Source organism: Miniopterus natalensis, chromosome 3 (assembly GCF_054644295.1).
Source record: "Miniopterus natalensis isolate mMinNat1 chromosome 3, mMinNat1.hap1, whole genome shotgun sequence".
Classification (NCBI taxonomy): Eukaryota; Metazoa; Chordata; class Mammalia; order Chiroptera; family Miniopteridae; genus Miniopterus; species Miniopterus natalensis.
In genome coordinates, this window is record NC_142083.1 from 86,648,970 (window position 1) to 86,668,091 (window position 19,122).

The 19,122-nt window shown below is 50.8% G+C and overlaps 1 protein-coding gene across 2 annotated transcripts in view; it reads right to left on the minus strand.

The window, feature by feature from the left end:
• The window catches only part of CIITA (class II major histocompatibility complex transactivator), a 45,017-nt gene extending 26,104 nt beyond the window's left edge, over window positions 1-18,913 (minus strand). The window contains exon 1 of one of the 2 annotated variants that reach the window (XM_087815119.1): window positions 18,628-18,913. In XM_087815119.1, the coding sequence (XP_087671245.1) occupies window positions 18,628-18,910 (283 nt within the window). In that variant the 5' untranslated portion in view covers window positions 18,911-18,913. Of the gene's footprint in view, window positions 1-10,542; window positions 10,595-18,627 lie in introns of those variants that run through there. The other variant, XM_016197593.2, reaches the window with a different exon arrangement.
• Window positions 18,914-19,122: the final 209 nt, after the last annotated feature.

Genomic DNA, 19,122 nt, shown 5'->3' on the forward strand with positions numbered 1-19,122 from the left:
ATGACCACACTGCAGAGGAGACAGTCCTCTTCAGCTGCCCAGCACAGGGCAGATCATAGAGGCCAGGAACCCTGGGAGGGCAGGATCCTGTCAGTCTCACTCCCCTACCCCTGGGTTCTGGCACATGGTGGGCTCCCTCCACCAACAGAAATGATGTATAACTAGAATTCACAGGTACCTTCTGAGACCTGGACACCAAATGGCCTAACGTATAAACATGGCCCCGTTTAGTCTAACTCACACATTAGCTACTTGTATTCCCATTTCTCAGATGAAGAATCAGGTTCAGAGAAGAGTAGGGAACCGGGATCTGAACCAACTGCCTAGCTCCAAAGTCTCAGCTTCTTCTAGTCATTTTTGGCTCCCAGAGCCCCTGGGGAGGTGCCCTCACCCAGTGAGGGAGGGTGTGGGTGGGAAGATGATTTCTCCCTTTGAGGAGCTTCTGGGCCACAGCAGAGGAGTAGTCTTTGTCTTTTCGGTAAATGGGCAGTATTTTTAGAAGGTCCTCTTTGAACCACCCTTCTTCTTGGGCCACCACCTTTCACATCCAACTTGAGAAAAAGTTCCTAATCCTTTTGCCACCAAAAGTCCCTTCTGGGGTCCATTTCCATCCCCATTTCATGAAAGAGTGTGTGCACCAAAATGGTCTCTGAGGGGACAGCTGAAGGGGGCTCTCAGTGAGAGCTTCTGCAGTGTGGAGATCAAGGTCATCTCTGCCTTCAGCCCCCTCTCAGAGAAATAGAAATTCACTTCTCTCTCCCCTGAGGGAAATCAAGTGTGACCAGAATGTCCTCAGTCAGGCCTGAGCGCCTTGACACTCAGTTTATGCAGCTCTTCTTGTGTCAACATAACATCCTGTCTCTGCTGGGGAGATTCTTGTTTCATTTATCCCAGCAACTCTGGGGGACTGGTGTTATTACACCCATTTTACAGATGATGACAATGAAGTCAAGCTCAGTTTATCAGATGCTTTCTTCCCAGAAAGAAGACATATATCTTTGAGGGTCTGAGGAGGTATTGAGAGGGAAAAAGGGGCTCCTCTGCTGTCCTGAAGCCTTCATCACTGCTCTGCACTGCAATGCAAGGCTGAGAAGGGACACTTCCCTACTTGTTGACTATGAACTTCTCCTCCTGAGGAAGGAACAGAAAATCTCGGAACTGTGTGTCTAGAGACATGAATTTGAATTTCAGCTCTACCTTTGATCTTGAATACATTTCTTTATCCCTCTGAGCCTGAGTTTCACCAACTGGGTGCGGGAGCCCATGCAGCTGAGGCATTTGGGGGCTCTAGACTTCTCACTGCCTGTCAGCCTCCCTCCTTTCTATTCCCCCAAGACCCCCCAACACCGCGCTGCTCCCCAACCTCATAACAAGCTGCTTCCGGAGGTCAGATGGTGGTAGGAAGCAGGGACCCAGAGAAACTTATCTAACACAACCAGCACCCAATCAGCAGCTTTGTGGGGCTCACAGATCAAATAAGTTCCTCTTTCCCTTTTGCACCCTGCAGTCCTCCAGATGAACTCTAAGAAACCTCTTGCACTATTTCCTCCAAATGACTTTTTGTTTATTTGTTTTTGTTAATCTTCACCCAAGGATACATTTTTTCCATTGATTTTTAGAGAGAGTGGAAGGGAAGGAGGGAAGGAAGGGGTGAAAGAGAAGTGAGAGAAGACACAACCATTGGTTGCCTCCTACACACACCCTGAGCAGGGCTGAGGGTTAAACCTGAAGAGCAAGTATGTCCTTGACCAGTTATCGAACGGGAGACCCCTCTGTCCATGGGCTGACACTCTAACCACTAAGCAATACCAGCCAGGGCTGTAAACACTGAGCATCTCCTACAAGAAAATCTCTGGCTCAGGTCTCCAGGGGCCCTAAAAAGGTTTAAAACACAGTCCCTGCCAAGAAGCATGTGGTAAGATCCAGATAACATTTTAGAAGAGAGATAAATATAATCATAATAGCACAGTGGTTAAGAAGGTGAGCTCTGGGTTCAAACCCCAGCTGCACATTAGCTGTGTGAGTTCACTTGGGTTGCTCAGCCTCTCTGGGTTGTGGTGCCTACTGTGCTTGGTTGGCATAGTGTCCACCTCATCTGTTTTCTGAACTTGCCTACAACGGCATATCCGGGACATGCTAGTAAGATGTAAGCTCCAAAATGGAAACAGCAAGGTGTCACTTGACACTGTACAACTGGCAACAATTAGAAAGCTGGGCAATGCTCTCGAATGGGCCAGTGGGAGTGGGCTGGTGTGACCACCCCAGAGAAGAACCTAGCACCACTTAGCATAGCTAAGGATGTGTAGATCTTACAACCCAGCAATTCAGTTCTTGGGTATATACGTGTCAGAGAAATATTCCCATAGCTCTAGAAGGACACACGCCTGAGGGTATTCACCGCTGTGCTATGTGTGGTGATAGGGAGTTGGAGGCCACCTGGGTGTCCATTGCTGGGGGAGGGACAGGAACAAGTAGCCACTACAGTCCATGGAGGATGGTGCAGTGACTAGAAGCAGCAGACCAAATGCAAGCAGAGCAACACAGGTGGATCTTAATAACACAGTGCAGAGTTAAAACGTAAAACGCAGAATGAACTCTGATAGCCCCGTTCTAGACATGCAGAGTGACCACATGCACATACAAAAAGCACACATAGTTTACAAGAACACATCCAGAGGATGAAGAGGGTAAAGGGGGTCAAATATACGATGACAGAAGGAGACTAGACTTTGGGCGGTGAGCGCACAACACAGTATTCAGGTGATGCATTACAGAATTGTGCACTTGACACTTAAATACTGTTATTTATCAATGCCACCCCAATAAATTTTTTTTTTTAAAAAGAACACATACAAACAAAAGGATACACGTTGAGTGTGTTAGAATGGGTGGCAGAAAGGGAAGAGGGACGTCGAGAGTTGCCTCATGTGGACCAAAGATTATGAAGGGAGGTGTGCAGGTAACAAGGTTGCTAGGCTCCTGAAGTGTACAAGAAACAAAGCAAAAACAAATACAATGAAAGCTCCATGGGGTGGGGTATCTGTAGCTCCCCAACAGAGCCTGCACAGAGCCTGGCCCCAGTAGATGCTCGAAAAGGGACACCTGTACTCTCGAGACCTTGTAGGCCCTCCCAGGATGGGGCAGTCTGGGCCCAGAAGCCTCCAGTTCTGAGGGAGGAGACGAGGGTGGTCAGGACTTGGAGAAGGATGGGGGGGCAGGGTCCATATTCAGAGGAGGAAGCCCCAGCATTCAAGCCCCCTGTCTGCCAGCCCAGCGTGGGTGTCCCAGGAAAATGAGGCAGGGAGGCCTTGGAGAAACTGCTGGTCTCACTCAAGACTTTCACTTCCTGGAGGGACTTGAGGAAGTCACAAGAGACAGAAGGGAAAATGAGGTATGTGCTTATGGGGCTAGAAGGTGGCTGGAGGTTCTCGTCTCTTCTCTTCCAGGCAGGGAGATCAGAAGACATGTGTGTGCATGCATGTGTGCACACATGTGTGTGGGCACGTAATAGGGGGCAGCAGGCCAGACAAGCTTCATGTCAGGAGTGGTCTGGAAATGCTGCTATTGGTTAGCTCTGGTTCTCGACTCTAACGGCAGGCTCCTCATCTGTGCCACAGAGGGCTTAGCTTGGAGTGTAGGCTCAAAAGTGAGGATTGAATCAGGCCCATAGGTCCAGGTGTTTTATTTCCCAAGGCAATTTGAGTGTGTATATGTGTATCTCGATTACCCTCACAATGTTTCCATAGAGTACCTAGTTGTTGCCAAAGTCCCCACTACTCCCTATTGCCTTCTACCTGACCCGATTTTGCACTATTATGGCCCTCAGGCATTTGGGTTTGCAACCCTTGTCTCGGAGGCCCTCTAAGGTCCCTTCTATCTCTGACCTGCTGGAAAGATAGTGGCTTGGAATGGGTGGGTGATTGGGGCAGAAGGAGGCAGGATTAAATTCTGTTCTGCCCCACAATGGAATTGAGATGCACAGGAGGGCTTGGAGAGGGCTGGCCCTGTGCACCCAAACTGGCCACTTCCACAAAGGGGAGGAGCAGGAAGCATGGGCATTGTTGCATGGAGGGTGGTAGGTGTGTCTTTCCAGCTCGGATTGAAAAGAGATTAAGAGAAGCTGTCTGGGAACTGTGGGGCAGCGAGTGTCATTGGATCCCATTGGATCCAGCCTGCTGCTCCACATCCCCCCACCCCCAGTTCCAGCACCTTCTAGTACCTTGGCATTTCCATCACAGTTCCCCAGCCCCTCTGTGCTGGGACCAGCCTGTGCAGGACAAAGGAGCCTTAGATTAGGAAACCCAAAAATGGAAGCACGATTGGCTCCAGGCCCTGTTCATAGGGCTTCTCAGCAGTTGGGGGGAGGGTGGGGAAGTGTACTGGCATGGTCATGGAGACGGTTGAATTTACAACAGACTAGTAGGGTAGGACCAACACAGGGGCTCATGAGACCTGAGATCTGGGCCCTGCTCTGCATCTGGCAGGCTGTGTGACCCTAGGCAAGCCCCCTTTCCTCTCTGGTCTCTAGTGCCCTCATCTGTTAAATAGTGTCCCTATCTAGTGTCCCTCCAGAGCACTGGCTTTCAAATGAAATTGAAAGGAGCCCAAATCTCAGAACAGGTGATGATGGAGCTGTTTGATTCAAGAAGATGGGGAGCCCTGAACCTCCCCTCCCCAAAAGGGGCTGCCCAGAGTACAGTTAAAAACACACTCCAGGTGACATTTTAGGCCTTGGCCTCCAGATACTCTCTGACTTGACAATTTCCACTTGTGTGGTGGATGCTGTGGTGTGCTGCTCAGCTGCTGGAGGGAAAGTGACTCAAGCTCACAGCTCATGCTCTCTAAGAATAGCCCAAAGTCACACCCTTCCCTAGGAGTAACCCATAGGTAACTGGAGTGCAAAGGTCTGGTGGTGGCACTGGAGTGCAAAGGTCTGGTGGTGGCACTGGAGTGCAAAGGTCTGGTCTCCGTACCTCAATTTGAGATACCCCTTTAGAGCATCCCAGCGTCAGCACTCCCCATGGGATTGGCTGAGACTCCTGTTGTGACTGTATCACACCCCAACTCCTCCCTCTGCCCACTCCTGCTTCCTGCCTTTCCCCTTGGGTGTCCCCCACCAACCCTGACCTCTGTCCAATAAACCTCCCATGCACAAATCTCCATCTCCTAGTTTCCTCCCAGGGAGTCCCACCTGAGACGACTAGGCTCTGATTTTTCCCAAGTGGGGTCTGGAAATCACAAAGAACTGCACAAAAGGCCTCACAGAGACCACCTCTGAGAGCTCAGATAAACCACCTGTCTCCCTGGACCCCCTTTGAAGGAATCCACCTCATCACAACTTGGGAAACCTTAGAACCCAAATGAGACCACTGTGGTTTGTGCATGTGTCTGTAAATAGTACAGTTATTTGGGGGGAGGGGGGGGAAGCGAGGAGCCTGGTGGTCCTGGGATGAAAAGGGAGGAGACAAGCTTTGCAGCCAGGGGCAGAGGGCTGCTTTCAGTGCTAGTCCCCCTTCCATGCAACCCCCTTCCGAGCTCTCCTGGTTCTCCCACACTCCAGTGGCCTTCCTTCTGCATGTCCCAACATTTCTAGCTATAGTCAGTGACCTGGAAAAGGCGCAGCAAGTTTTTTCAGGTAGAGAGCCTGAGCCAGATGCTGGGGATGGGGGCGGAATGAAGATGCTGTGCCTGCATTAGCAAGCCAGGCCCCCAACTCCAGTCCTGACCCTTCACTCAACCTAATGTGGCACCTAAGCCAGTGCTAGGCCCTCTTCTGGGAGCTGGGGACTCTGAGATGAATCACAGGCGGCCCCTGCCTGCCCAGATCTGGCCACAGAGGCCAGCAGCTGGCAGGCTCGGCTATGAATGAAAACTGTCTGAAAGGATGCTAACCACATAGCAGCCTGGGCCTCGGCCCCAGTAAGTTCTGATTCAATAGGTCTGGGGCAGGGCCCAGGAATCTGAGCATCCCCTTTGTGTCTCCCTCTTGACACACACATACTAGCAAGCCTGAGGACTAAGAGAGGTTTTATTCCCAAGGAAGCCTGAGTTTCCATTCTCCAAGAAGACACGGACTCTCACCCTGCATGGCCTTTCCTGAACACCAGGAAGGCTACAATTCTCCTTCCCGCGAGGGAACCTTCCGGACCCTCCATTTCTGCCACCGTTGGACACTTCCTCAATTCTTATATTTTCCTTTCAAAAGTCCTTCAACTGCTATGCCCTGGATCTAGTAGCCCCCAGTCCCACAGTCTAGATTGTTACAATCGCTGCAAGGTCTCCCCACTAATCCAGAGTCCCCCAAACTTCAGCCAATCACCTGTCTCCTTTACAGTTTTTTTGTCATGTCTTCCTACCACCTATTCTATAGTTTAGCTTAGTATTTTCCTTAAATTAATTTTTAAAGAAACATATATTCATTTTTAAAGAAAACTTTCTAGAATTCGACGCAAGGACTCAGACATATACATGAATGTTCATAAAAGCGCTATTCACAATAGAAAAAAGGTGGAAACAATTCAAATATCCATCGACAGGTAAACGGATAAGCAAAATGTGGCCTATCCATACATTGGGATATTTCTCAGCCATAACAAGGAATGAGGTTCTGACCCATGCTACAACACGGGTGAACCTTGAAGATGTTATGCTGAGGGAAAGAAGCCAGTCACAAAAGGACAAATACACGATTCCACTTACATGAGGCACCTAGAGTAGTCAAATTCTTAGAAACAGAAAGTTGAATGGTGGTTGCCAGGGACTGGGTGGGGAGTCAGAGGGGAGAAAAAGGAGTTTTTGTTTAATGGAGACAGACTTCAAGTTGGGGAAGGTGAAAAAGTTCTGGAGATAGATGGTAGTAATGGTTGTACAGCTTTGTGAATGTACTCAATGCCGCTAAATTGCACATTTAAAATGGTTACATTGGTCAAGTTTGTTATTACTTTAGAAAAAGAAAACTTTCTATGACTACTTCACATGGAAAAAACTCACCGGTAGCACTAGCCAATGAAAACAAAACAATGTTATCAAAACAATGTTAGCTGTCCAACCAGTTTGTTAGAAAGAAACCTTAGCTGGCACAATGCAGTATTTAGAGGGCAGTTAAAGACCACTACACACAAAAACAGAGACAAAGGGTGACAAAGAATCAGAAAAGGACCAGTTTCCCCCCTAGGAGAACCAGTGTCAATTAATGCCTCTTTGAGAACTGTCCTTTGACACTCACCACGTATGTGTCGAAGTCTTTGGAAAACCTCCCTCTGCTCCTGAGACCTCAGGTCAAATCCTAACTCTGCCAGCTACTGGGCTATTTGACGAAACCTCCCAGGGAAGTCCCCAGAGTTCTTGTAACATGGAGAGCGTACAGGGTTTGGGCCACATCTGTGCCTCTCAATGTGTGTATGACCACTGGGCCCCTTACATGAGAATCACCTGGGATAAATGGTTTAACCTGCCATGTGGAACCCCACCCCAGCCTAGCCAATGGGGGTTAGGGGCAGGGCCTTGGAACCTGCATGCTAGACAGCCTCCCCAGGGGTCCCCGTGTGTGGGAAGCCTGGGACTCCCTCGCTCAGTTATCTCTGAGGACCCTTCCACTCCACATCCTGGCACCTTGGAGACCAGGTCCAGCCTTGGGGCTTGGAAGATGATGATTTGCTGGGGTCTCCTCCCCTCCTCCTTCAGCTCCACCCGCCCCTAGAACAAGAGGCACCAATTTTCTTAACCTTCTGATTGCCCAGAGGTATTTCTTTTGTTGGGGGACGGGGTGGTACACAGATGGGAGACTTCCTGCCAAAGTAAGGAACTCCTGGCTGCGATTGGGCACGGGGCGCTGTGGCCTCTGGGCTCCTGTCCCCTTCCCTGCATCAAGTGGAGAGAGAGGCTGTGGGGCTCATTGAGAACTTCAGTATTAAGGGTCCTAGACAGAGCTAGACATGGTGACTCCCATTCCAGCATTCTGGGGCCCTAGAGAGCCCCATGCCCCCTTTCCGGGGGTCTCTTACTTTCTCTCTTTAGATGGAGTGGCTCAGGACCCCAAAGTTAGGTGTAGATACCAACCATCAAAGGTATTCGGAAAAGACCCTGCCTCCCAACATGGTCAAAGAGAGGTGGGAATTTCTCCAGCCTGCCAGCTAAAGTCTCGACTCCTGTAGCCCTCCCTGAACAGGGGGTCCTACCAGGAAGGCTGCGTACCCCACCAGAGGGCCACATACCCAGGCTCCAGAGTCCAAGCAGGAATGTGGTCCAACAGGGAAACTGAGGCTCAGAGAAAGGCAGCCCTGGCCCAATGTCCTTGGCAGAGGAAGAGCTTGCTTCCCTGCACACTCTCCTGCGCGCCTCTACGGACTCTAGGATGCGCATTGTCTGCCCGCCCAGGCTTGGCCCTGCCACCTGTCTGCGCTCTGCACTCTCCCTTTGAGTCTCAGGCCCCCTGCTGACACTCCCCGCTCCCACCCCACTTTCTTTTCCGCTGCCCCTCCTTGGCCCCCGGCGTGCTGGGCACTGCAGCCCAGAGCTTTCCCGGTCCTTCAACGGATGCTGGAAACCAGTTTCCCAGCTCTACATTCTGCACGTTTCTTTCCCTACTCCCAGCCTTGTTGTATGACCTTGGGAAAGTCGCTGCCCTGCTCTGAGTCTCACTTCCCAGCCCAACTTTAGGGGCTGCAGAGGGGACCTTGGTCACCTACCGCTGTTCCCGGGACTCCCGGCGGGTGTTTGGCGGCTTCTCTCTCCAGGCAGCTCCCGGGCTATTGCGCGCCAGGAATGAACGGTCACCCAGCCACCCCGCCTCCCCACTGCTGTAGCCCTTTTTCTCTTTCACTTTCTTTGTGTGGTGGAGCTTTGGCCAAACTGGGGAGTAAACAGGCATCCAAGCCTCTCTAGCTGCGTCTACCACGTGGTTTCTCAGAAGCACCTTGGTGGCACCCCTACACTCCTCGGTGCTTCCAGGGCATCCATTTCTTTGAAATGGCCAGTCCCCTGCTGCAGGGGAAACAGCCTGCCCACGGGTATGTGATCTGCAAGCCCTGGCTTGCAGGGAGCTCATCGCCCCCCCCCCCCCCTTGGGTGGCCCTTGATTCCTCTCTAACTCAGCATCACAGGTGAAGGTGGCAGACCATCCCTGCAGGGCATGTGAACCCAGAGGCTGCTCCCTGAGCTACTTCCTTCTGGGAAGCTGGATGTGCTTGGGGGAACAGGAATTTCCTCAGGGACCTGCACTGGCTGGAGGCTCAGCCCAGCAATCTGGAGTTTCCAACAGCACGCCCCCTGCGGCATTACTCCTGCCTTCTTCCTCCAGAGTCCCGGGCCCCTGCCCCGCCCACCATGAGAATTTGGGAGGTCACTTCCCTTCCCAGGCTTGGATTTTCTCATCTGGAATTGAGGGGGTAGGTCAAAGTGACCTCTCTCCCTCCCTCAAAAACTCCCCCCACAGCCCTGGCTGGCCGCTCAGTTGGTTAGAGGGTCAACCTGATATGCCAAGGTTGTGGGTTCGATCCCTGGTCAGGGCACATAGAAGAGTCAACCAATGAATGAGCAAATATGTGGAACAACATCTCTCTCTCTCACGCACACAAATCAATACATAAAAATTAAAAAACAACAACAGCAAACTCCCCAACAAGCCAACAAGCTCTGGCTGCATCCAACAGAACTGGCAAACTTGTCAGAATCTGCGGTTCAGAGAGAGCCACACATTTCAGTGATGTCTGAGAAAAGGAGTCCCACCCCTCCCCACCACACAATGGCAACACCAATAATATTGGGCTCCTATGATGACAGTGAGTTCCTACAATGTGCCAGGCACTGTGCTAGACCCTTTAATCCCTCACCATTATCCTGTCATAAGACACTCCCCCTTCTCCCATTTTACAGCCCAGGGAAAACAGCCTCAGGTTGGCGACAAGTTCAGTGTCCCACTGCACCCAGCCCACAGTGCAGCTGGGATTCAAACCTGAGGCTCTGACTTCAGAGCTGGTGCCAGTCATCTGTTCTATGCTATCTCTCACTATCTGTCCCCTGTCCCCCACTTCTCCCCCAAAACACCATTGGGAACTGGGGTAGTGTCTGTCCAGGTGACTGGGGCTAATGCCAGCTGGCTGAGGCTCAACAACTATACCAAGGGGCTGACTCTGGCTTTGGTTTCTCTGCTTCCTCGAGGATGGGGTGGGGTCTGACAGGGGTCCTGTCCTTCAAGGGCACCCCTCAGTCTTTACCTGGCAGATAGAAGGTCTTATAGTTGGCCGAGCCAGGCCATCAATGCTGAGAGCTAAGGACACACCTTCTGAAAGTGGACCCTCTAGAACCCTTCAAGGGCTGATAAAACTCTCACATTCCAGGCATCTGGACTGACCTGAATGTCCCTCAAGTGGAAGGGAATGGCCAACCACCTCACTTCTAACAGCCACAGCAGCACAGGGACACCCTCTCTTAGCCACCCCCCAGTTCAGAGTCAGTTTATTTGGGATGGCAAGACCCGTTGAGACCTCACCCTAAATTAATACACATTCTCAGCCCCAACTTCCTCCACCCGCTTTTTTTTACCTTGGGGCTCTGGCAGGTAGGACCCCGCAGGGCGTGGAGCCAGGCAACGCATGGTGTGGGAAATGCAGTGAGTCCAACGGTCCCTCGTGGCACCCTCAGCCTGCCGGGTGATGCTTTTGGGTGCTCAGCTCAGGAGCAGGCAGCCTCATCTCTAGCCCGTTTCCCTGCACTGGTCAGGTTAGGAGAAGCCCGCCAAGACTAAGCTATGATCATGCAAAGGCAGAAAGTAAGGGACCGGGAGAAAACTCTCCCCCCACAAGGTGACTCCAAGCTCTCAGATCTCTCTGGTCTAGACACAACCTTAATTTGTCCACACTCCCTTACACCCTCCCCAAACCTCTGATGTTGATTTCAGTTCCTTCTTGTGGACAAAATGGGGTGACTGAAGAAGGTTATAAAGTTTTCTGTTGGGGGGACCTTCAACACACTAACACTCCGAAATGATGGAGACCACAGTGGTGCCATCCTCTGCAGGATGGGGCCAGGATTAGTGCCCCCCAAATGTCTCAGACAGGCTGAGAGTTCCTGCTGGGTTCCAGAAGGCTTCCTAGACTCCGTTCCCCTCCACCACCACCCCACACCAAATTGCCCTGAATTTACCTGTGCATCATGAGTGCTTAACCCGTCGTTTTTATTCTAAGACATTGGACTGAAACATAAATTATACATAAAAGGCTGCTATCCAAAATATGGGATATACACCTGACGGTTTGGAGCGACACGCAGGTGTGGTGCCAAATAACGCTGACTCACACAGGGAGAAAGTTAGTGCCCTTTCAAGTGACTGTTCATGCTCCTGATGGCATCAAGGAGAAAGTCTCAGTTTGGGGTTATGTCTTCAACACCTCTTCTAATGTATGATGTCCCCATTTCACCGAGAGCAGTCCCCGGCCTCTAGCCTTTGGTAGACAAAAATATTTGGCTAGAATCGAATGGCATTACCCTGCTTTCCTATTTCATAGTTACTTTCTATGTGTGGCATTCTTTTTCTTTGAAGATGGACACAAACTTTCCTTAGGAAATAAAGTTGAATAAAAAATGTGAGTGGTTTGAAAGAAACTGTCAAGTAAATAATAGTATAGGTGGTAGGTAGACATCATGAGGGTGGTACTGAAATGAAAGAAGTTTGGGAAACAATCACTTAACTATCTCCTGTATTTTTACTGAAAGAGCACTGGGTCAGGAGGGTGATGATCTGTCACTAGCAGGTATATGACCCCGTTTAAGAGGCAGTTGGACAGACATGAGCAGAGCAAGGATGATGGGCCAGGTACAGAAGGTGACCAGGGAAGAAAGCCCTAGATGCCTAGCAACAGACAACCGGGAAAACAAGAGCCTCACCCCCAGGGTAACCTTCCTCCCCTAGCATAAGATTTAGACCCCTGAGTGGTTCCTCCCTAATGATAACATCTAGGCCTCAGTTGTGTTTCAGCTCCAGGCCCAGAAAAGCAGCAAAACCAGACAGGTGGTGCTGTGGCTGCCTTAGGATCGGCTGCATTGACTAATGACCCCCTGCCCTGGTGTCTGCCAATCAGTGGGGACCAGGACCCTGAAAGAACACACCTGGAGAGCTGATGAATATTCTATTGAGACCCTCCTGTGAGACCTCCCCTAAGATTCCCACCTACAAGAGAGATAAATACCCTCAGGATGAAGGACCCAGCACTGCACTCTCTCCCTCTAAGGAGCACACCCCGTGTGCCATTCCCTTCCCCCTCTCCTTCCCCCACAGGCACACATCTCCTAACCTCTAAGGGACCCCAGGAGACTTGCGACCAGGGGAGCAATGGGCAGCAGCAGCTCACCCCAGATTAACTCCCTGAACCTGTCTCCTAGGCCCCCTTTTCTCTGACTTCCCAGTGAGCCAAAGCAGCCCGGCCTGGGCCCTCCTGCTGCTTCTTCTAGGCCCTTCCTTGTTTCACTGTCCTGAGTGTCTTTTTACTGCGGCCAATATATTTTTGCTTGCTTTGCTGCACTTTATCTCTTGACCAAAGTCTTTTCTTCAAGAAGATAAGAACTAAGGTCTCATCATCTTGCCAGTAACAGTGCCAAATAAATGTTTAAGGAGAAGGGAAGGAAGGAGGTGAGAAAGGAAGGAAAATATATCCGTAAATAGAGAGGTAAGTGAATGGAGACAATAAAACTGTATGTGTCCAAGTTAGGAAGGTAGGGGTGTGTGTGAGAACATAAGCCTATTAGTAGGTAATATACAAATGGATTAGTTGGTAGAAAGGCAGGTAAGCTGATGCATAAATATATAGGCAACTGGATAAGCAGAAAGACTGATGAATTGATACATAGATATAAGTAGATGGTAGGTGGGTAGGTAAACCAAGTAAGTTTGAGGGCAGGCAAGGAAGTATCTGGAAGGGACCAATAGGCAGTAAGTAAACACATAGGTGTGCTGCTCAAGGTAACAGCAATAGAGAACAGAAACCGCCTGTGGTTGGGCCAGGCCCCAGGCTTGGAGCTAAGCCTAGTATGAAACAGGCAACTGGTCAGCCCGGGAAAACCCATGGGGAAGTGCCAACTTCCTGGTGCAGGTGACTCTCCTCCTGTGATTCCTGGGGGTGAAGGTGAGGTGGGTCTGACTGGCTGAGAAGCCGCCCAAGGTGAAAGGACAACAGCCATGTGCCAATACGTCTTCCAGGAGGCAAAGGGGCCTCCCCGATAGGAGCAGGGCTGGGTTTGGGGAAAGGAGGGAGGTGCGTGGGAGGGCACAGCTCCTCTCCTGTCTGTGGCCTCAGTCCTGCTGGCTCTCCTCCTCAGTGCTAAATGGGGAAGGAAGCTGCAGGAAGAGCTTGGCAGCCTGGGGTGTGTTCCCTCCCTTCCCGATAAATCAGGCAGCATCCTGAGGGGGCTTTGTTCTATGGTTCCTAGAACAGAGTTCTCATGGGCAAAAATAACACATCATGTAAACAGAGAGTGACAGAACAACAGAGGAAAGCCAGAGAAAACAATAATATATGAATCAATGGGGCGGGGGGGGGGGGGGGGGGGGGAGTATCCTATGGCCTCGGGGAAAGCCTGCCCCAGATGCACTGCTGCTCCTCTCTCTGTTCACAAGCCCCAGGCCAGCTACGTCTGCCCTTACCCAAGTCATCCTTCTGTTTGCCTCCGGTCTGTGCTAGCCCCAAACACCGCCCTCAAGGCTGGTGAGTTAGAACCAACTTTCTTCTTGCCAGAAATGCATGTGCCTTACATCAGATGAGGTCATCGAACCCTCAGAACACCACTCTGGGTACTATTATTACCTCCATTTTTTTTCTCTAATTTTTTTTTAAAAAAAAATATGTCTTTATTGATTTCAAAGAGTGGAAGGGAGAGGGAGAGAGAGAGAGAAAGAAACATCAATGATGAGAGAGTCATTGATCAGCTGCTTCCTACACGCCCCCGACTGGGGATCAAGCCCACAACCCAGACATGTGCCCTGACCAGGAATCGAACCACAATCTCCAGGATCTTAGGTCGATGCTCAACCGCTGAGCCACGCCAGCCGGGCTACCTCTATTTTTCAGATGGGGAAACTGCGGCCCAGTGGGGTGCAAGGAAGTGCTCACAGTACTACTTTTTGGAATCAGCAAGTCACAACTGGAATTCAGACCCTCTGAGGGCACAGCCCAATTAACCAACGTGCCAGTTGGAGGGCGGGGGCCACATTGACTCATCACTCAGATGTCCACAGCACTCAAGCACTCAGCACCGAGTTGCGTTTCGCATGAGATGAGTGTCTAGATATTACGTGGGGCTCCCAATGAGGCTGCAGACACGATTGTTTTCTCAATTCCTCAAACTGCTGGCTTATTTCTTTCTTGTCCAGTTCTCCTCGCCGTTAAGTACGCTTAGAGTTATTTGTCTAAAGCCAAGCACTGCCTTGGAAAGTTTCCCAGCTGCCATTTCATTTAACCCTCACTATAGGCCTGGGAGGTTGATATCATCACTCCTGTTTTAGAGATGAAGAAGCTGAGGGTCAGAGTGGTTAAGTTACACGGCCAAGGTCACACAGTTTGTAAGTGCAGGGCATGGCCTCAGACAGTACAGCTCCCAGAATAGCCCAGCTTCCTGCCTGGTTCTTAGACTCAGCTGTCCTAAGTCTCTCTTTTCTGGCCTTGGATTGCCCTTCCAGGGGTTGTCACCCACTGTCGACCAAAGAATGCCTGAGCATTTGCTCTGATTCCCCAGTGAAGCTGCTGAGTTCTGTCTGGGCAAAGGCCTAGACTCTTATCACCCCCCCCACCCCCCGCCCCAGGCTTGCCTGGGGCTGGATGCACATGTGCTGCTTGGTGTAGCACTGAGTCAGACTGCCAAGGCCACATGCCCTGAAGTGGGCTCTCTGCACAACTGCAGCTGAAGTGCTACAGTATCGGAAGGTGCCTTCTGAATCATTAGGCTAGTTACAGTTTGAAGCTGGTTAATCTGTTTTTGGTACTTTTACAGTATTCCTTTGGGTTGTTTAAAAGAGGCAGCCAAGCAGAAAGTGCAGCATCGGATCTGGACTTGAGAGACCCAGTAGCATCCCATCCCCAGGCCATGACCTGAGGCAAATTACTTTACTTCTCTGTGCCACAGTTTACTCATCTGTAAAGTAAGAATGATGGAAATACATGAACTATCCACCTACCCACCCACCCATCTACCCACCCACTCCCATCCACCCACCCACCACTCATCAACCCGTTAATCTACACATCACCCATCTACCCACCCATCCACCCATCCATCTCTCCACCCACCCATCGCCCATCATCCTATCCACCCACCCACTCATCCATCCACCCATCCATCCATCCAACATTCAAAAAATACATATTGCACACCTATCCTATGCCCAGCATCATGCTAGGCAGTTGGGATGCATCTTTGATCAAAACGTAGATCCCTGACCATGTGAAACTTCTTTTCCAATGGGAGAACCAGACAATAAACACCAAGCATACAAAAGTAAAATATATAGAAGGTAAAAATATCAATCTAGGGAGGGGGCTCAGAGTGTGGAGGGGTAGCAGTTGCAATTCTAAATGGGACAGTCAGGGTAGATCTGGTTGAGAAGGTAACATCTGAGCAAAGAGCTGAAGAATGTGAGGTGGTGGCCAAGAGGATGTCTGCAGAAGAGTGTTCTAGGTGGAAGGAACTGCAGGTGTAGGTCCTGAGTGTGTCAGGCCTGTCCCAGGAAGAGCCAGGGGCCAGCATGGAGTATGAGGAAGCAGAAGTAGGTACAAGAGCGGAGTGGAGATGAGAGCCAGATCGTGAAGGGCCTTGTGGGCTATTGTCAGGATTTAGCTTCTCCTCTGAGTGACTTGGGGGCCAGTGCAGGGTTTAGGGCAGTGTAGGATGAAGATCATTACAGGGTTGTGGATAGAGTTACAAAACTTCACATGATGATTTCTTTTTGTGACCCTCGTTGAAACTGAAGTCAGTGCCCTTTATTTATAAACCACACAATTCTTTTTCCAGTTCTTCGCCCCCCCCCCCCCCCCCCAAAGGCTGCTCCCTCTCTGCTTGCACCACAGCCACACACCTGCCTGGGCCTGGATCAAGCCTTCAGCCTGAAGAACAGCTGGCCTGAAGGATGGGAAGAGCAGGAAAGAAAGAGACTTGTCCTTTGTTCCCCAGCTTCCTGAAGACCATGGGACCCTGAACCAAGTTCCCTTTTTAGTCACATGGGATCAGAAGTAAATATATTACATCCCCTGGGAGGAAACACAGTTAATTAACAGAAACCAGAGACAGGAGGAGGGAGGGGCAGAGGTGTCTGAAGGAGCATGCAGTTTGCAAGGGGGCGGTGTCCAGGAGAGAGGGAGCCTTTGACTTCCCCCAGGGTTGGCCACTGCACCTGCCCCATTCCCTCCTCTCAGCTGCCACATGGGCTGAGGGCACTCAGGTGAAGAAGTCAGGGAGACCACTCAGATGTAAAGATGCCCCCTTTCCCCACAGGTCTGTTAGGAGGGAGAAAATAAAGAGGCATCCACGAGACCACCTGGGTAAGAATTTAACCACAGGAGAGCCAACCCCACGTAAACCTGTGTCTTGGCAGAAAAGTTGGAGAAATAACTGCACCACCCTGGTGCCAAAGGCAAGACCATCGAAAGGCCTTTTCCCCCTCAAGGCCAGGTTCAGGATAAAAGCTTGTGTCTTTCAATCCCATCTCCACCACTTCCCACCTGGGGACCCAGAGCTGGGTCACCTCTAAGGAGTCTCTGCTTCCTTCTTTATGCGTAAAATAAGGATGGAGGTCAGCAAAGGGCTTAGGATGGATGTGAGAACCACCTTAATGGGTGCTTGACTGTGCTAGGCACTACCTGGCACACAGTAAGTACTCAAGCAAAGTGAGCCATTGTTGTTAATGCCAGTTTCCAAGTTACACTGAAATCATAAAGGGACCAAGAAGATTAGGAATTTATGATGCCAAGTCATAAAACTGGAAAAGCACAGGCTTGCATAGAGGAGACAGAACACACATGTCTTTGGATAGAAGGTTGTTTGCAACAAAGAGAACCTCTCTGTAACTCTGGGAAGGAAGACCTAGCATGTTTGAGAAGCCAGGAGCCAGGGCTGTGAGTGAAACAGTGTGGTGAGGCTTGTTTTATCTTTTTTCTTTTTTTTTTTTTAAATTATCCTCACCTGAGGATATTTTTTCCATTGCTTTTCTGAGAGAGTGGAAAGGGGGAGGGAGAGAGAGAGAGAGAGAGAGAGACATCAATGTGAGAGAGACACATTGATTGGTTGTCTGCCACATGTGCCCCGACCGGGACAAGGGATTGAGCCTGCAACCGGAATTGAACCCGGGACCCTTCAGTCTGAGGGCCAATGCTCTAACCACTGAGCAACTGGCCAGGGCGAGGCTTATTTTTTCTGATTAAACATGCATCAAGTGTAATCAATGCTCCTTAAAAATAAGACACTCTCTCCTTCTGATCTAGTTCCTATTCCCTGCCCCTCTCTCTCTCTTACTCTTCTCCTCACCTTCTTTCTCTCTCTCCCCACCCTCCACAGGCTCTTCCTTTCTCCCTCCCTCCCTCCTTTCCATCTCTGTCTGTCTCTCTGTCTCTTTCTATTCTGTGTCTCCCTTCGTTTCTCTCTGTGTGTCCTTTGGTTTCTCCATGACTCAGATGCACATACATAGAAATGCATGTACATGCACATGCATGCCCCCCCACTCACATGCACACATAACTGCACAAAAGCACTCACATGAACACATGTACACATGCGCGTACACTGCATCCTCTGCTCTCCAGCCCTTTGGTCCCTCCTGTCTGTGGCACCTCATTTCTCCATCACCGAACCACACTACTTGTGCCTGTATCTGTCTTCCCCACTGGACTGTGAGCCCCTATGCAACACCTGATCTGTCCACCTGTGGCTCCCCAGTGCCCAGAATAGTGCCTGACACATCAGGGCAGTTCAGAGAGAAACCAAGTGGGCATTTGGCTGCATGCCTCCAGGAAGTTTCTCTCTTTCTCTCTCTCTCTCTCCTTTTTTTTTTTATTTTTATTTTTTATTAATCTTCACCTGAAGATGTTTTTTCCATTGCTTTTCAGAGAGAATGGAAGGGAGGGAGGGAGGGAGGGAGGGAGGGAGGGAGGGAGGGAGGGAGGGACGGTGGGACGGAGGGAGGGAGGGAGGGAGGGAGGGAGGGAGGGAGGGAGGGAGGGAGGGAGGGAGGGAGGGAGGGAGGGAGGGAGAGACACATCGATTGGTTGCCTCTCGCACGTGCCCTGTCATGGCCAGGGATTGAACCTGCAACCCAGGTACATGCCCTTGACCAGGAATCAATCTTGTGACCCTTTGGTGCTTGGGCTGACGCTCCAACAGCTGAGCCACACTGGGCAGAGCAGGAGAGTTTTCTCTTTTGTGGAGCGGGAAGCACGCTGTATGCCTCCAGCATACCCTTCATCATAGACTGAGTTCTCTAAGTCCTGCAGCCCCTGCCAGCTCCACCAGAAGCCCTGACTCCTGCCCAGGTCTGCCTTCCCATCTTGGAACAGGAATGATCACACTGACTTCCCTTTCAGAGAGGAAGGAAAATCCTTGAGGTGCCTAAGGCCAGTCATTGCTCCTGGAGCAAAGGGGATGCCAACTTACCACCATAGTCCTTGTAGTTGGTGTCCCTCTCGACCCCTGGGCCCTGCAGCCCACTCTGGGCCCACCCCAAGAGGGCCAAATCTGGGTCTCCTTTCTGCAGCAGGGTCAAGGAGATCTTCCTGGCCAGAGCCTCACCATCAGGCTCATGGAGCAGTGCACAGTGGTACTCCCTGGAGAGAAGGCCCTCCTTCAGCAGGTTGTCCAGAAGAGCCTTCACCTGGCTTGGTTGATGGCTGGAGAGCAGCATCCGGACCTGAGTCAGAATGGTCTGGAAGTGGTTCATGGCAGCACTTGAGGAGGGCAGCTGCCCAGGACCAGAGCCTGGGATTTCTGCTCACCCGGCCTACAGCATCCAAAACATGAAGTGAAAAACAGGATGAGGGAAACTCTGCAGTTTACTGCAATTTATTCCTGTTTAGGAAGAGTTCCTCATTTGCATTGTAGGCTGAGGTTCCCAGTGAATGGTTGGAAATGGGTTCGTGGGTGGATTCAGAC